Source organism: Ips typographus, linkage group LG4, assembly GCF_016097725.1.
Source record: "Ips typographus isolate SLU linkage group LG4, UJ_Ityp_2.0, whole genome shotgun sequence".
NCBI lineage: Eukaryota > Metazoa > Arthropoda > Insecta > Coleoptera > Curculionidae > Ips > Ips typographus.
In genome coordinates this window covers 4828863-4848634 of record NC_138425.1, presented here as the reverse complement: position 1 = coordinate 4848634, position 19772 = coordinate 4828863, and the positions used below count along the sequence as shown (strand labels likewise).

Sequence of the window (19772 nt, the reverse complement as noted above, 5' to 3'; positions counted from 1 at the left end):
ATCCCCAAACCTGCTCTTTTATTTTCCACCATTAAAGCCTTGATTAACAACCTACAAGTATTTTTTCCAAAAAAAAAAAAAGAAATAAAGAGGGTTAGTGTTATCAGAACAATTTTAGCAATTTTGTACATGCAATTTCGGCCCCAAAAATGCCTGAGCCTGACTTTGCATAAATTGTGGTTTTATTTCGAAGCAAAATGCCTCCCCGATAACAAAACCCAGAAATGGGGAGTTCCCGCTCGTCGACTATTGCTCACGCTAAAGCTCTTTGGTTCGTTAATTAATCTACCATCAAAAAATTTAAAAGAACTCGAGTAATAATATACTGAAAAATTTTATGTGAACTTAATATCAATAAATTTAATTTAAAAGATGGGATAGGATTTTCAGAATATTGTACCGTTAATTGTTGTAATTGTAATTAATTAGTTTACTAATAAACTATTTGAAGGCAATAAGTAGGAGACTTTCTAGTGTTAAAATAACACAACAAAAGTGTTATTGAAATAAAACGTGTACTTTACATCAGGGGATAGTAAATAAAAATAAATAAAGTAAATTAAATGTATGGTAATTAACAAAACAATTTTAAGATTCATGAATTGGTTATCATTTGGATACATTATTCTTAAAGCTACCTAGCATGTTTCTACCGATAAAAACCGAGATGAAGTATGTTATACCAACGAAAAGTATATCGTCGATATCGTTATAGTCTGTTCGTTACCAAAATAGGGAGTGTTAAAATTTTGATTTCTCTCCATAGCGACTACATGACTTATACAGAGTGGTATATGCAAAAAAAAAAATGTATTGTTTGTGCAATTTAAAAACTCCGATTGCTCTCGCATTAACCGTAAAAAAACGCAAAATATAATTCACACCAATAGTAATTTTCTTGGAATATTTTCACCCAAAGTTACGGACTTTAAGAAAAATAAACCGATAAATCAGCAAAGCAAATAACTGTTAAGGCCGACAAATAGCGACATAAAAATCGAGCCACCGCTAAAACTCCCTCCATTAATATCAACGTGTCGATAAAATTTCCACTGATTTTCAAGAGTAACTATAATTGGTAATTTATTCGACATAAACCGGAAGTGGTCGAAGGAAACGCGAGCAGACATTTTAAATTGTACTCTTTCGATGGGCGCATAAACCAGTACGTCCCTTCCAAGATAATTGGCTCCTGATTTGGTGAAAACGATTTTAGAGGGAATAGAGAGTGTAGTTCATGTTCCGGTTGGAATAGACGAGTAACTCCGAATTATTTCCATTTAATGTGAACTGGCTGACCAACCGAAAAGTAAAAGATCCCGTTACGAACACGTATCATTTAATTAATTTTAACAAGCAATTAGTATTATCTACCAGTCAACATTCGAATGAATATTTTAAAACAGGTGGCAGATAAGCATCAAAAGCACTTTAAACTATTACAGGACCAAGAGTTTAACATCCCTATAAAATATACATGAGGGCGTGATATCAATTAATTAGAAGGGTCTCGTTTACCGCCCTCCATTATCTGGAATTGTTAGAAATGTTACACCTTGACGAGCCTGGCTTCTAGTTAAAACGTTCCCGGCCCTTTTAAGCAATAAATTTGCGTTTGAAAGAAAATTTGCTTTTGCTTAATGGCATCTAGTTTGTCCTGTTGAGCGGAATCCGGAGCGTTTTGGGCACGTGGAGAATTGCAGTCAAAGGACACTCTTTATGCTAGTACATTCGGTAGACTCGAAATGCTTAACTAGCTGGAAAACTGTTTAAATGGCATTAGCTCGGACGATGTGCGGCTATGAGGTTTCACTTATGCTAAGCAGGGATAAAAATTATATCGCACAACGACCCAAAAATAATTGTTTATACATTTTATGATAAAAGTAGCCTCAAATTTCTTAGCCAATTTGTAGACTCCATGTGGAGAAATGTTATGTATGTTTGCTCGTATATTGTGATATCTCTTTAGGCCAGAGCACTGTTAGTTTTCCAATATCAGCAAAAAAGCTAAATATCGACGTGCTTTTGTATATTACTAATTAATTTTAGCAAAAATGAGCACATAAAGTGCAAACTACTCATTGAAAATGATCCAGATCAACAAGAATACTTTTTTCAAAAGAAACTAAAATAGCCAAAACTGTCGTTATTAGCCTCAAAAGCCATTATTAAGAGAACTTCACACTCAGCGCCAACCAAAAACCAATGTGTTAGTTGAGAGAACAAAATATCAAGTAGAATAATTTTTCGTTGACACTCCTAAATGGAGCATGATTTTCTACAGTAAGACAGTACATATGGAGCGTTCAATGTTAAAGTGAACCAAGTACCACTAAAACTAGTTTTGAGAAAAACTTGTCTAAAGTGAAATAACTTTACACATGTTTTCTGTGCACATATAAACTATTGCTTCCTGGTGAGGAAATAATTGGACTTGGTCCACTTTAACTCTGAGCCCTCGATATGGAAATAATTTGTTTTCCGGGAGATTTTAGAAAACAGGGTGATCTTGAATAACCAGCAAGAGTATTTGATCAAACTTCTCAAAAGTAAGTTTAATAAACCAACAAAACAGAAAATGTATTCCAGTTAACGTCTCCACACTATATTTAATATTACAATAAACGTTAAATATGTACTAATTTTATTGTGATAAAGTTAAAATATTATTTAAATCTAAAGGTTATGTCGAGAGTTAGGTGGTGTTAATCCCAGATAAAAAAATCATGAGTTATGGTTTATCGGCAAATCCGCCATAAATTTGGTCTAGCAAAAAGCAGCCTAAGCAAAACTAATCCCGGTTTAAACTTACCTAAATTAAAATGTTTTTCATCTAATAAATCAGTAAATAACTACTATACTTGACCCCTAAATGCAAGTGGTCTAAGCGGTTATCTGATTAAAAAAATCAACTGATTTACTACATACATTCGAAATTTTTTCAAGACAATGTTATTAAAGTTCAAAGCGATTAATTTCTATAAACACGACAACGATTTTAATCGCCCACAAGAAAGAAAACTAATTAAATTTTAAGAAATTACGAGAATCCTTTTGGGTCTAGCGGATACCCACGCATTATACATTCTTGCTTGATTTGGAAGCATTTTTCTCAGAATATCCCGGTTTTATGGCGAAATAATATTCTGTATCAACATGATTTGTGGGCTGTAAGGCGCTCGATCCGTTTTTAAAAAGGAAATAAGAAAAACGGATAAACTGAGAAGCTCTCAGATGGGAATAAACAAACTTGGAGAAAATTAAACAGTGCTTTCTTTATAGGTCCCAGGCAGCTGTCTCACGTTTTGGGAATACCATTTTTATGGAAGGGGCATGGTAATAACTTGGATATTGGGTCAAGGTTTAATTTATCCTCCTACAACATTGTTCCATTAATAGCGATAATGTTATTGTATACAGTTTTTGATGGTCTAATTTTGAAGACGCGACAAAGCAGGAAACGAGCTGACGAGACGAGTTTTTAGAATCGAAAAACGAATTCCTTCATTCATCTGATGTTTTTCCTAGGAAGGTCGTTCGATCTTTTCTAGTCCCTTTTGTGGCCTGCATTCGCCCTTCCATCGGTTAAAATGACTTGCAGACCGCTGCCTGACACTTATTTAAGCGGGTGATAGATATTTTTACGTTGAGTGGCTTCAATCGATACTATTATTTACAAAAATTGGAAAGAAGCGTGCATGGAGAAAGTGTCTCAGAGGATATAAATATGATGGCAAAGTTCAAGTTAGCTGTTTGGTATACTGTTGAGATACTACAAACTAATTTTTTATCAAAAGTGGCTGAAATAGAGAAGAGGGAACAAATTCATAGTTATCAGTAATTGTAAAATTTGCTGTGCGCTTCTAGGCTTTTGGAGTAGTGAACATCAACATAAAACCTGTTTGCAATAAAATAATCCGACATTGAACTAACTTTGTAATTTACTGAGGAAAAGTCGTAATAATTTCCCCAATCAAGATCTATAAACATTTCGTGCTTGTTTTCAGGAAGTTAGTAATTTTTTTCCATAATAAACGAAATATATCACGTCAGAGAATATTAACGTTGATGAAAAAAATCGATAACAACTAATATAATAATAAGTTGCTGGATAATTATCATAATAGGCAATTAAATAGTCTACTTTTTTTCAATTTGCTAATAGCCTTTCGACAGGAAATTTGGTTATCGATTTACACACACACATTTAGAGGCCGGATTTATTAATCAGCCTACCGAATGTCAATATGGCGTGTTTATAACACAAACATATAGTTTGAGTGCTTATCATTATATCAATAATAATTTAAACTAATTCTAAGCTGAGGGTAAACCTCTGTTATGGATTAATATAAATAATATAGGACGTTCTAATTATGATACTTTATTACCCACTGAGTGCACTTGAAAGATGATTTGTTAATATAGCATTATAATAATTACTTAGTAGGTTCTCCATTACATTTTGAATACTTTCTAGTTTTGAGTAGATCGTTAGATGACACTGTAACCTAATATAAATTATCTTATTTTTTTTGTGTATTTGTGTATCCATCACCGGATTAAGTAATACTTTAGAGCAACTTGATGGAACGCTAATCAAGGGTGGAAAAAACGACTTCTGTCTGTAACGATTACAGATTATTATACATTTTTTAAGTAGGTGTCTTCATACATTACAATTTTTTTCTAGTTTGTCTCCTTTTCACCTACACATCATTTTACGTGTTAAAAACTCTAGCTATAACATTTTTTGATATTGAAAATGTAATATTTAAATTACAGGAAATAAATGCGAAAGCAAAAGCATTTGCTTCGCATTTTAATGAAACGTCTGGCAATTGCTGAAATTTGCAGGGTGTTTGTTAAATATTATCACTGAAACTGTGACCGAAAAAAAAGCAGTAAAAAAGTGTCTATAGTGTACCTTTTGAAAAATGGTGCATCAGAATCATATTGACATTAATCGGAAGTAAATTTAGTTATGATCAGAAATGTTCAAAAAAAGGTCAAAAAACAAGCTGAACTGCAGGAATTGAGCGTATTTTTTCAGGTTAGGTTAAGTTAAATTTAGTTTATAAAAACCATGAATTTTGCAATTTTTAGGTATCTTACCTAAACCTTTCGAAACTTATAAAAACCACTTTTTTCAATACAGACTTTGAAGTCAAAACAGCAAGAGAGTTGGCACAATTTTTTGTATATTGATACAAAAATAGTAACAAGCTGTTGGTTTGTATATCTGTATAAAATCAAATCAAAATACGATGACGTAACAAGGTCACGAACAGGTAAAGGTTTTGAATGTGACGTTTGCTTCTTTAGTTTGCCACATCCAGAACCCTTACCCGTTTTACTGTACTGTTAAGTCCTTCTATTTTTGTTTTGTTTTTCACATATAATCGACTATTACTGTTTTTTCTTGTCACAAAAATCTTTGTTACTGGGAATTGACCTATTTCATAGTAATTTTCCTTTAGTATGATAATGCCAATAAGTTGTTAGTTTTCGATACTGACAGTGGCTAAAGAGAACCAACTTTCCTGACCAAGACGATTGGCTAAAATCTCCTTGTGCAAATCTAACATACAGACAATTCTTAGCAGAGAATAGTATACTTAATTATTAGAAGATTCTTAATTCAAGCATCATGGTAAAACCAAATAGGCCAAACATTTTTTTCAAATGTTGGCAATCTCGCAACTACATCACAATAACAAAAATGTTAATAGGGACCCAACTGCACAAACCCACTTATGCTTGACGTAATGCCCCTAAGAGACTGCAAGTCGACTTACATTATTCAAGTAAACTAAATAAGAAATTGGACTTACCTCATTTGTATTCCAGCGGTGCCTTTGGGTGGGGAAGTGGTCGGCACGGGGCAGGCTCTCCAAGTTTTCGGGCAGCTTGATGGGTTCTCCGTCTGCAAAAAGATGCCACAACATTATTTCACTTAGTAAAAGGAGATTTATGATCGGCTTCAAAACAATTTCGTCCAACTTGTTGTCGGCCATAAAAAAAATGCCCACGCCACATTAAGTCTAGTGAATACGGAGGTTTCACGTTAAACGGCCTATATAAAAGGAGTTTGTGCCTATTTCCATCAGGCACAGTCCTGTTAAAGCATAAGTAAATAAAGTAGAACCAGTAATGACCAAGCGTTAAACGTAACCGTAAGGTAAATAGAACTATCCTAAAATAAAGTTGTTTTATATCCTTGGCATTTGGAACTACAAAGTAAATAATTTCCTACATTCGCTCGGTATTAATTATTCAAGTAAAATTGTCATGGAGGATTTGAAGCCCCGTCCCCAAATCCTCGCTATTTCCGTTCCTATACGGCCGTGCCGGAGGACGACGAATCTGGAGCTTAATGTGTTAATATTCATCGGGGAATAGGGAATGATTATGATTATGCTAATACCCCATGCAAATGATGATAGAAGGTCGTTAAAACAGCCTCCCTTTGCGGTACGAGTGGTAAAAGTCATTTGCCCCACGAGTACACGAAATTTAGGGGAAAGGTGGTACAACATCCAATTTTAAGGGTTTTGGACCTTTCGCCTGTGGGACATATTATAAGAATTCATAGAAAAGAGTGACAAAAAGAAAAATGATAAAGCGTTTTAACCGAATAAATATTGTGGAAAAAATCTTAATATATCCCTTCTATACACGTATAATGTCAATCGTGAAATGTAACACTTGTTTTATCTGGAACGTTGTTCGACATGGATACACAAATCGGCAATATTTCTGAAAGAGCTTCGATCGAAAAAAGAACAAAAAACCACATCCGCCATTGGATTTATTCGCTATAAATCTCTACAGCTTGATAACTATTTGGTTATACGGTGATTTTGCAGAACGCTACATTAAAAACTCCACGCAATAAGATAATACCATAGTATACATCCGGTATAGTAAAACCACAAACTAGTACTATTCAATTTTCGCGATGTAAGTTTCCATTCAAATACCCGATACACCAAACTTCGGTTTGATTTACGGATGAATTTACTGATTTGATCCAACTGATGTCAGACAGCACATTTAAAGCTCCCGATGTTCTTACTTATCGGATACGGCTTGCACACACAACTTCCAGCCAAACTTGCGGTCGGAAAGTTTAAGTACACGTCGACGTTTGTTTTGCCTGCTTTTGTTTCTGTGTTGCTGCTAACTGTAATTTCGAAGTTTATGTTTGAGCGCACTTATCAGGTAGAAAAAACAATATTCAAAAGGAAATTTCTTTGAAATACATAGCTGGTGCTGGTATTTCGTTTTAAGCTTGCATAGGATTTGGATTTCTCTTAAATACGTGTAATTTGTACTTTTTTGCCTTAGTGAATGATCAAAGTTAATAGTAGCTGACTATAAAGTCTGACATAATGAACAAGATTACAATAAAATACAATCAAAGAAAACCCAAAAAGGGTATTTCGTTTAATTATATTTTAAAAAATCAATAATAAAAATAATACTGCACAACATTATATGTATAAATATATAATATAAAAAAATAGTAAATCCATAAAATTATTCTCTTAGAAGTCAAAGTGTTACCTGTTTTTAATTAAACCAAACTAGAATGAGGTCAAAAACGTTAGTACTAATACACAACCACAAAATAGTATATTCTATATTAAGAGCGGAAAGTATATATTTGCCGCTTGCACATGAAATTTGCAGCTTGAGGCGAAGCCGAACGCTGCAATCATGTAAAAGCGGCAAAAGTACTTTTGGCTCGAAATATAGACGATATTTTTTCGACGACTGCTGTGGGGTGGATTAGAAGGACAACTCACATCATTTTCGTCGCTCGAACTCATTGTTACCGATAAATCACTTTGACGGAATGTGGTTATTTCAAACAGGTATGTCAAGCGTTGTTATGGAAACGCCGAAAAAAGTTGGTGAGTAGATTGTTAGTAGAAAGCGAAAACGCTCTAGAGCAGAAAATCTCTCTTTCTGCTCGCGCGCGGCAAATAACCCCTTTCTGCTTCTAAATGGAAGCGTACATGAGGTACTTTCAAAGTAAGTCGTCGAAAAAAATATTTTTACAGGGTGTCCCGCACGGTAAGGGACAAAATTTCACTACGTGTTCTTTAGGTGAATTCGAGTCAAAAATGTTCTGTCCGCAAAAGCATGGGTCCGCAAAAGCATTTGCGGACCCATTTTCATAGAACATTTTTGACTCAAATTTACCTAAAGAACACGTAGTGAAATTTTGTCCCTTACCTCGCGGGACACCACCCTGTATAAAAATCAGGCCGGATTCATAGAGCTGAAAAATAAAAAACGTCAAATATATTAAATCCAAATATCTCGAGTACTAGAGTAATCGATTATTACGAGTACATCTAACGCCAAATTAAGTGCACCAAGCACCAAATTTGGTCAAAAACCCAATAAATTGAGGTTAGGTTAGGTTAGAAAAAAGCTGAATCACTTCAAGAATGATGGAAAACTAAGACTTTCTATAACTTAAATTTAGCCTAAAGAGATTTTTGTATTTATTTAAAAACCTGGTATGCCCCATTAAAGAAAAAAATTAATATTTTCTGCAATACAAAATGGAACTAACACCCTCTAAAAACCCTAAGTACTACCGGTAACGAAAAAAGGCAAAAACATGGCAACATTTTCTGTGAAAAGATAGAAAAAGAAATTACTGAAAACTAAATCTTATATAACATAAAGTGATTTTTTTCGAATTTAATTTAAGTTGTATGTAAAACAACACAGAATACACTTGAGGTGAAAAAACTGCCAATTTCAATGTTGTTTTCAAAGTTTTATGAACATTTTTTAAATTTCGAAATATGTTGAAATAAATGCATGGCGCTCTACAACCTGGCAATTTTTCGACAGCAAATTCTTGGTGTCCGGAAAAATTATATAAAAACTGTGAATGTCTTACAAGTTGAACACTCAGAAGATGTGCCATATAAGGAAAATCAAACAAAAAATAGGTAGTATTAACGTAATTGACCATTTTAAATCTGACAAGTAAATAAGCAAAACAAAAAACAATAGTATATTTCAGTACCAGTCCAGAAAAAAGGTTTTTCCCGTGCGTGCGTGACAGTTTCCCGTGGGAGTCAAAGCCGACACGGAAAATCATGCGAGAACGGGAAAAACTATTTCGGACGTGTAATGAAGGATACTTTTCATTATCAAACTCTGAAAAATTTTTACATCACTTAAACTTGTTATTAGGTTAATACCTTGACATTGATAGTGACAAGATAGTTATTATACAATTCATGCAGGTAGTTGTCGTATTATGACATTTTATTGGTTTTAAATGGTTTTCATGGAAGAAAAAACACGTTTTTATCAGCGCACGGAAAACCACACCAGTTAAAAACAGCGCACCGAAAATGGGCACTTTCGTGCGTTTTCACGAAAAAGGTACATTTTCTCGACAATGAATCGAGTCGAGAAATAGATAGTTTTCAGAGTCGTATAATGAAAATCTTAGCTATAGAACAAGCCACTGTAGTTGGCTGTTACACTTACCTACTTCAGAAAAAGTTACCTTTGCTTTTCTCAGACATTGCAAACATCTTGTGAAAACCGTATCATTTCTTTTTTTTCAACTCTTTTGTAATAAGACAATTTTCCACGTATTAATGACCACAACACTGAAAAATTGTAATCAATAAAGAGTTTTATTGATTACAAGTTTTCCAAATTAAACTACCTGTCTACTGTAACGGTTTTTGAAAAGAAAATCAGGTTAGGTTTGATGTCATACACGCAACAGACGAATGATGATCTTGTTCGTACCTTATTCTATAATGTTTGACTTACATTCATTTTCGTTTTTAGCATGCCGGCAACTGAGAAAATCTTTAATTTTCTTGTGTTTTGCACTGTAATATTCGTCAGTCATTATTATTCACATCCAGTAAAACTACAAAGGCATTAATTCAATTTCTGACACGTAATTTCTAGGGTTGCTAGTTATGGTTTAATCGCCCGGATAAAACGTTTTTATCTGGGAGTAACTATTTATGGCTTGATGGAGTGACTAAATAATGTGCGTGTGCGGATTAAATTCATCCTAAACGTCAAGTTAAAGTTTTTTATATAATATATTTTTACGCACCAAGTTAAGTCTTAGTTACCTCCCTATTGCACTTGGAAAACCTATTATACCTTCCTATCAAGATAAATTGCACGCCTGATAGCGCAACATAACTATTACAACGTGCAAAAAATAAAGCATATTATGGATAAGTCCTGTAAGCTGTGTTGTTTGAAAGGTTAATGAGTTAGGAACGTTTTTTCATTTAAATGTAAAATTTAATACAATTCTGACACTCTAAATCGCTATAACGAATTTTCACATCTTACGTGATCCAAAAACTGAAAACGCTTGCAAAATAAGATTGTTATTTCCTGCTCCTTTTGCGTGTTCTTTTATCACGGCCGTGCAAGCACAGAAATCTCGGCTTTCTAAAATACGATATTTTATAAATGCTGTTTGAAATTAAATTTCGTCGTAAATTTCACCAGCGAGTATTTTGATATATTAGGAGTTTTATGAAAAATATCCAAGAGATTTTTAAACAATTCCAACGTCAAGCTCGAAACACGCGAATATAAATATTGAAATAATAAATGCTTGAAACCTTCGAATGTTTGCGCGAGGCCTGGAAACCTGGAAAGTTTTGCTGTTAATTAATTAAAAACTGGAGAACAATTTTTCAACAATTTATCGCCGTTTAATAACTTTTAGTGGTTCGTTACCAAAAAAAAGAGGGGCAAGTCGCCCTGTTGCTGTCTGTCTGTCAGGGTCTTGGCAGTCGTCGTACACGTTCGTGGAATTCGTAAATTCCACGTTTTCGACCGATGTCGGCCATTTAGACAAAAAGCCGCGCACGTAAAGGATTTCTTGAATAAAACATCGGCTGCCATGCAACTGATGGGGCAAACGAACTTAACGAGATGCTGACTTGACAGATTTCCTACAATGACATGTTTCTGATGTTCGACGAATGTGTTTTTATTTACTCAACACGTTTCGGGTTTCTGCTGCTTTTACAGAATGTTATGACAACGTCACAAACCTGATACTTAACAATAAAAATTTATAGGTGAAGTGGCGTTCGAATGAAATGGTTTGCCATCGAATTGAATTGCTGAAGCGTACATTTCAAATTTGACTTTGATTTTTTAAGAGCAACTCATTTTAATGGATTATAGTGTCAATAACTTAGTTCATACAAGTTATAAAAAAAGTTAGTTCCTAGACATCCTTCTGGTATGCATCCTGATAAAGCCAGTAAGCAAAAACACGTGTCTCCGGGTTAACATCCTTGCTCCTTTCTGAATTACCTTTTGTTTCTTTTCATAATGCTAAATAAGCCATTCTTGTTCATTCACCTTCCTTGTTGTTCAACATCCACGCTAAACTTTGTTTTATTAATTAGGACCATTATACTGTCAAGAACCAAGTTACATTAATGTGTGTTAAAGCAAAAGCACCCAAATTTTAAATTATCTGCGCTAGAGGAATCAGTTTTCATTCACAGAATGGTTTTGTAAACTCCATTCTTTTCCGCACGCTTAAATTCAAACTTTCTCATTAAAACAAGCAACACCTATTAAGACAGTTCCTGTAGCAATAAGGTGCAGGGAGATTAAAAAGCATCATGCATTTTTTTCGATTAGATTAGATTTAAAATACTCCCCAGTGTTCTCGGTTTGTTTCATGTATTTTTTGGACTTACTTGCAGAAGGAACTTTCGAATTCTAAAATCCGTATTTACATATCAAAATGCCTACATACGAGAGAACTAGTATTCGCATTCAAATTCCGTAACGACGTAATGATGTGGAATAATAACAGCTAATGTAACTCGTTTCCTGTTTCAATAACTGATCCAAAACTATTAATGAATGGACTGTACGTAACAAATTAACCAAATCGTATGTTCTATTTAAGTTGACGTAAACAAAGGCTAAGTTTATGATTGGTTACTGCTATTACGAATTCGGCGGGCGTATTCTCTGCTTATGCCCTCGTGGTGGTTATGAACAACAGCTTCGGTAGTCGTAGTGGATTTAATGACATTCGCAAACTGGAAGATGTGTGTGTGTGTTGCCAAATTAACGCTATACGAAACCAACAAGAATTTGATAATGCATCTGGTATTGTTAATGTAGCCACACCAGGTCGTTTATGCCCTTGGTGCTTCGCAATTTATGACATAATTAGGAAATGGATGTTTGAAAACATTTCGTCAAGTGGACTTTCAGTGTAAAATTAAAGTCAGCCGTTCTGAGCTAGGGCTCCAGTGACATAGATCGTTTTTATGGGTGCATAAAGCAAAACTCCCGAGGATCTCCCGGAAATAAAATAAAAAGCAATAAGTAAAACTAGTAGTGTGTTTTAGTTTCGGCGTCGCGTCGTTCTCTACACACGGCGTAGGGATACAAATCATCAAGAAAAGGCAAAGGCGACCGCAAGACTCCGTATCCGGGGTCCATAATGTGCACTTGCCGACCGACCAAGACGTTTTATCAATAATTCCGGCTGCAATAAATGGCTCACGCATGATGAACTTACCACTAGACGTGCCCACAGAATATTACTTTACACCATCGATAGGGTTGCATCGCCTTAAAATAATATAGAAGAGATATTGCCAATATTGGATATATGCAGAAGGCTTTATGGCTTTCTAAAACAACTTTTTTTACGGTTTAAGACAAGCTGGATGCACGATTCGCGCAAATCTCATCACGAAGAGATTCAGTAAATAGGAGAGCTTTCATGAAACATGTATGGCACAACTTGAGCGAATACGGTCGTAGTGAATAACGATACAATTTAAATCTGAATCACTTATTTAAGCAACTATAAATGTTTCTGTTGAGGTTATGTTGGTGTGGAAGTGTTATTACGTGGAATACCAAAGTTCGACACCTAAGAAATTGTAAATTGTGTCCTATTTAACCGCATAAATCTAAATCGGTAGCTGATAATTTTTTTCTGTTAAGGAACAGATTTCCTAGGTAACACTTCGTATTAAGACTAGTTGTGTAGTATTCTAAAGGTTCCACTCAATTCTCTGTTTTGGCCCAATTTTTGTTGACGAAAATAGTGGTTAAGGTAAGTGAAACATCACCGTCCTATGAATGAATATGTTGCAAAATTTTCTTATGTATACTTTTGTATATCAATCGCTGACTATAGTTGTGGGACATATAGCTTCTTTATTGCAAGAAATCATCCTCCACCCTTTTATAAAGAAAACTTTTTAAGGTAAAAAAAAACACTTAACTTAGCTCCTTACGATGTATTAGTTGTGGTTTTTGTGTTTGTGTTGCCAATCTAAAAAAAGTTTTCTGGCTTTCCAAATAGTAAATGTTCTCTGACGTCTTAATTGAATTTGAAGCTTTCTTACTATTTAGTTTTATTTCTCTTGTGCGTGAAATAATTTAATTAACTTAATTACTAGTGCAGAAATGCAAGTTCTATAAGAAAAAAGTTCAAAGTATTGAGAAGCAATTTGCGGTTATGCACACTACAAAAGTCTAAATACTTGTAAGCAAGTAAAACAACAGACATTAATTGTGTTACATACAGCGGCTTTTAATTGCAGGTATATTCTTTTTATTGAAGACTTTCACTGGATGACCATAAAAGCTTTAGTTGTTTGACCATCATTTATAGGAAAATTGAAATTTCCTAAAAAATACTTTTTAAGTGGTTGATTTTGGCAACTCTCTGAAAAGCGACCTTCTTTGATTAAACTCACAAAATAATGCTACTGTTCTGTGTAAAATAATGTTATGTTCTCCCCTGAAACTGGACTCTGTTTTGCAACTTGTTACTTAAGTCTGTATGCCTTTTTTCAGGTATAAAAGTCCTACAAAAAGACATTTCTAAAAGACTTCCTAAATTTCATTGCCCTCTAAACCAAAACTTTACAGCATCTATAAGGTGTAGTACTTTTGCATTTTGAAAGACAACATATAAATCAGCAGTGCCAATTTCACCCCCAAAATTGTCAATATTTCTAGACAAATCAGGCAATTCATTAAATTTCCTTGTCCTTTGCTCTACTGGTAAGTTCTGTCTCATCAAACAAAATTCAATCATGTAATTGCAACACTTATTCATTTTGTCCTACTGTTATTCTCTTGCCAGTGCCCAGTATATCTACTTTTCTCCAATCTAGTTCCAGTATCTGATGTTTCCACCAATTTATCTTGATTGTCTCCGTTTTACCCACATACTTTTACATAAAGTCTTCAAAGTCTCTATTGCATAATTAGTTAGCCACTCCAAAAACCAAAAACACACACTTTCTTATGAATATTGATAAAATTTTAGGTAAATTTAGCTATTTTTAAATATTTTGATTCAGGTGAAAGGTCATAGAATTTATAAAATGTCTGCGTTATGTTGTGTGGTTAATTGTGGGAGTCGGGGAAATAGAGACAAGCTTGATTTTTCTAAATTCCTAGACTAGAACCCAAAACATAATAGAGATAGAATTGCCGAAATTCAACTGCAATTAAAAGCTATGATTTAAGCGAAGCTAATTTAAAAGATGCAGTGCAAGTTTGCTCCAAACACTTCATAATAGAACATCGTTTGGTTTTTAGGAAAGCCTGCTTAGAACTGCATCCAAACTGAGGCCATCATTATTACTTAGATACTCAAAAAAGGAATCTAAAGATCTTGGTCGATGTGAACGACAAAAAAAAAATAGAAAAGTACTTTTTTAAGATAAAGAGTCAGTGATAAGTCGAATTTCATTTCTGTTTATCACAACAAAAACTTTATTTTTTCATAGTAATAGGCAGTTAGTTACTAAGACAATGTTTTTAATATTGTTCTTTCATTTGCTGTGTGGTGTAATAGCTAGTACAAAGAACTAACTATATCAATATTGATTACAGAAAAAAGATTGGTAACAATATATGAACGATAACGTTATAGAAACGAAGTGAAACAGATTTTGCTGAAGTCCCTAATTTTTTCAAAGTTCACACAATCCAACTCCTAATTTAAGTGACAGTTGCCAGTGACATTTGACATTGAAATAACACTGTTACCTAAACATAATCATAATTTCCACCATTATATCTTTTTCAAAAAGTAATTTTTATTATTAAAATTGTTCATAAAAAACAGTTCTTGACAACTAAATTAATAGATATAGACTTGCTTAGTTTTGGTTAAGCAATTCTTATAAACTAGGCTTAGCTTGAGTTGAGTATTTGCTTACTAATGTAGCAAAAACAAAATCTCACAAACAAAAAAATAACATATTTACTTTTTTTACCTACTGTTATTATTGGTAGAGTATATGCTCGTACGGTTTGAAGTTGAAACGTTTATCAGTACGAGGCAGAAAAAATAAATATAAATCAATCTTCATCGTGTCCGATCCCGAGGGAGTTAAAAACAAATTAATTTACGAACAGGCTTCGATCAAACCTTTCGAAATGAAAATAAAAGAATCTGAGCTCACGCACTGTATTGACCATGCCCGGATATGAAAAGAGCGAAAGCAAACATTGTCGTCGAATATCGGCAGATTTAAGATTAAGTTAAAACATCGGTTAAAACAAAAGCAAAATTGGCTTGAAAAAAATAATATAAATTAGTTAAACGCCCTAATATTTAATCAACCTAGATGGCACGTTACAGTCGTTAAACCGGAACAGCAAAAAATTGTTTTTGTCCTGTTCCCCACTTCGGGGGGTCCGTTTCAACTCTGGAATCAGTGCGTGCGTACGTCGGGAACGCATATTAAAATTCATGGCGTTATATTTGCATACAACCACAGCTCGAATTTATGACATTAGTAGAAATGTGAAATAATGCGCTATCGTGTCGGTATTCGAGCAACGACGTACTGATAGCAACGTTCTTTTTTTTATACCGACAAATGCGAGCTAGACATGTTATTGTGTGACATTTCAAATTAAATTAAAACACCAAACCGCCACATACTAGTGTGGAAAACACCCTTTACTGGTGGATTAAGCCATTTTTTACTTTGGCATTTAGATAAAGTATTACCGAATGTTCCAGGGATATTGGAGGTAAGCTGCTTTTAAGATAATGAGTCCCGGTATTATTAGGAATTCAAATTATACAGCGTCCTGAATAGGAAATGGCGGGGCATGCGTTTAGACTCGGGATTTATTGAGAATCTGTTAGCAAACAATTTTGTGAAATAAGAATTAAAAACAAATGAACAAGTTAACTTTAACCATAATATTACCGAAAAACTGCTAAATAATGTAATGTAATTCATTAAGTAACACTAAAAGCAAATGAAAATAATGAACCCTCTCTAGCCCATAAGACATAAAATATGCCGGTTTGAAACAATGCTGAAAAATGCGACGGTGCAGCGTTCGAATTTTAACTACACACGTAATTTTCTGCTATAGTTACAATATGGAATGTAAACCCCTATTTTTACGCTTTTATGTACTTTTTCTGTCGCCGCTCACCATTTAAAACCAGTAATTTACGCAGTAATTCAAACGAATACCGTGTTAACGTATTGTGAAAAATTCCCGTTGTATACCAGCGGCTCTCCCTACAAAACGACGGAATGCCATACTTCTTTCGGTAATTACTTCAAAAAACTTTTAAGGTCCAAACTTAAACGGTCAGAACATCGTTCGTTTCTGTTTAAAACCGTGTCATGAATGTATTAAACAAGTTCACAAACTAGATAATAAAGCGCTGGAATTCACCAGTAAACTACAAAGCCTCAAAAAACTTCAAGAGAACAATGAAAACTATCTTAGACAACTGGTCAAAGAGTAAAGCGATAAAGTTTGCAGTTGGCCGCTAGCAAAGAATATAACGAAACTTTTCAAATAAAAAATAACATAAAACTATTTTGCCAAACTTCAAAGCCATCCACTCGTTTAAGTTGATAAAAGAAAGTACTTACAAAAAAAAAACAAATAAAATTGTGTTATAGTCTGATTTAGCTACCTATTATTAATCCAATGAAAGTATTTTTAACATTAAACAGGCACACATTACATCTTAATTATTATTATTACCATATTATACAAAGTGACAGAGAATCAGCAAAAAAATTACTATTGTACAATAATTAATTATTTAAAAACAGAGGCGTTTAGGAGAAACCATTTTGAACGTTTATTTTTAACAGAGGAGGCTAGTGCTGTTACGATCCATGAAAGTATAAAACCCAGTTAGGGAAACTTTGAGCTGGTGTCATATGTGTTTTACGTAGCTTTATGGAGCATAGTTTGACGATAGTTTGCGATTACATGTCAATAAGACCATCATGCCCTTAATGGCTTCAAAAACAATGTTTTATAGTGACACATTATTGACAGGTAGAATCCACGTCATCCAGGCAGTCAGAATGCCAGTGAAGCATAGTTTGACAATTGAAATTTGAATGACACATGGTGGTCATGTCAAACAAACTCATATTAAAAAGAAATAACGTCATTCTTGGAAATATGTGATGAGTTAGTCTTCACGGGGTTAGGACGGGACTGTTTCTAAATTGCCGACGTTTCGACCTTTATTAGGTCTTCTTCAGGACTGAAAAGAGCAAAAACACAAAGTCAAACACAGCACAGATCCTAAACAGCCCTAATGGACGAACAAGATAAAATGAGTAACAATATTTAGAATCTGTTACGTGTGTCATGACGTATGTGTTTTTTTTCTCGTTTCGGCACTGAAGAAGACCTAATAAAGGTCGAAACGTCGGAAATTTAGAAACAGAAGTTTCTTTTATATCCCGTCCTAACGCCGTGAAGACTAACTCATCACAAACTCATATTGCTTTCAAAACCGTACCTACTCATGAAATGTAAAACACAAGTGAGTGTTCTTCACTTCACCTTTAGACGGGCCTGAAGGACTTTTAAGTGTGTTTTATAGCTTCATAACTTTATGAAGCGTAATTTGACAGTTTCTTCAATAACAATAACAAAAGCGCTACACGTCAAACAGACAGTTTGAAAGTCCCTAAAAACAGACAAGAGCACACATGAAAGTATAACAGATAACCTTTCCCATGAAATGTAAAACACAGTGAAATGACTTCAAACTGGTCAAAGAATCTTTCAAATCTATTTTATACCTTTGCAGCTTCATGAAACGTAGTTTGACAGTTGTCACTTTAATGACAGATAGACCAAGAAGACAGTACTGCCCGCAAAACAGTCAAAACCCTATACACAGAGTTGCAAAAAACAGTGATAAGACTTCGAACTGGTTTGAGGAACTTTCAAGTATATTTTGTAGATTTACAGCGTCATGGAACGTAGTTTGCCGTTTGTCGCAAGAATAACAGATAGACTATATGTCAAGAAGTCAGTCTTGACCCCAAAAACCGTATCCATGGAGGTGTAAAACACAGTGAAATTACTTCAAACTGGTTTCAGGACCATTCAAGTGTGTTTTATAGCTTCATAGCTTTATGAAGCGTAGTTTGAAAGTTGATATTTCGATAGCAGAAGGACTGCAAGTCAAACAAACAACCTTGCCTTAAAAACAGCCAAAACCTATCCATGAGAGTATAAAACACAGCAAAGATATTTTAAACTGTTATCACGTACTTTCAACTGTACTTTCTTCTTCTTGTCAGTCTAACGGTCATCTGTTGCTATGACTAGTCGACCGCCAACTGTTTTTTATAGCTTCATGGAGCATGATTTGACAGTTAACGTTTCAATGACAGGTGGACTACGTGTCAAACAAATCCATATTCCCGACAAACAGATAAAACTCTACAGATGAGATTTAAAATACAATAAAATACAAACTACAACTTTCAGTCACTTTCACGAGGGCTTTCTTCTTCTTGTCAGTTTCTGCCATCTGTTGTTGTAACTATTCGACCGATAACTGTTCTTTACAGCTTTATGGAGGGTAGTTTGTCAGTTGACGTTATAATAGACTGACTACATGTCAGCTTTGCTCTAAAACAGTGGAAGCCTTATCCACAGAGGTGTAAAATATAGTAAAAGACACTAAACTAGTTTCAGAGACTTTAAAGAGCCTATATATTATCGATTTACAGCTTCATGGAGCGTAATTCTCTTCGGGTTTTCGTTAGCTAATGATTAATTAATGTACGGATAGTGTTGTTTATCTCAAAAAACGACTGTTATGTTTTCTATTTCACATAAACAAACCATTAATTTGACGATAATGAAACAAACAGTGTACGTAAATAGTCTAAAATGGCGTATATTGATGCATACTTAAATACCACGTGACTGCAGCAACGAATATTTATTGGATGTTTCACTGTGTGGTTGCCAGACAGCAATCCAGTTTTCAAAAATGTTTGATGCAATTTGTAGGCTAAATAAGAGCCTTAAGTTCTTTCAAAATCTAGTAAAAAAATATAGGATATTTAAAAATATTAGGTTAAAATAATTTGAAGTAGACACATTAAATTATTAAGACGTCCTGATATTAGCCAGGACTTATAAAAGGAATTGTGCCCAATTTTCCATGCATTAATTGTATTAAATAAAGTAGGTAATTACCGGATCTATTATTAAGATGTTTGATGATTAATTAATGTTACGAACCAACTACATTTTCATTTTAACCAGCCAATGTTTAACTCATAAAACACGTTACTGTTTACCTTTTATTAAACAGAAAGTGTATCAAATCAATAACTATATTTTGTTATATTAATGGCCAGTTGCATCAATGTATGTAAAGGCATCCCAGGTTAAGTTTTGACTGTGAAGAAAAACAT

At 34.1% G+C, this 19772-nt stretch overlaps 1 protein-coding gene across 3 annotated transcripts in view; it reads right to left on the bottom strand.

Annotated features, from left to right (window-relative positions):
* Positions 1-19772, bottom strand: part of Camta (Calmodulin-binding transcription activator) — a 153862-nt gene that overhangs the window by 56460 nt on the left and 77630 nt on the right. For all 3 annotated transcript variants that reach the window (XM_081978796.1, XM_081978798.1, XM_081978797.1), the window contains exon 5: positions 5838-5929. In XM_081978796.1, coding sequence (XP_081834922.1) covers positions 5838-5929 — 92 coding nt within the window. The remainder of the gene's footprint in view (positions 1-5837; positions 5930-19772) is intronic.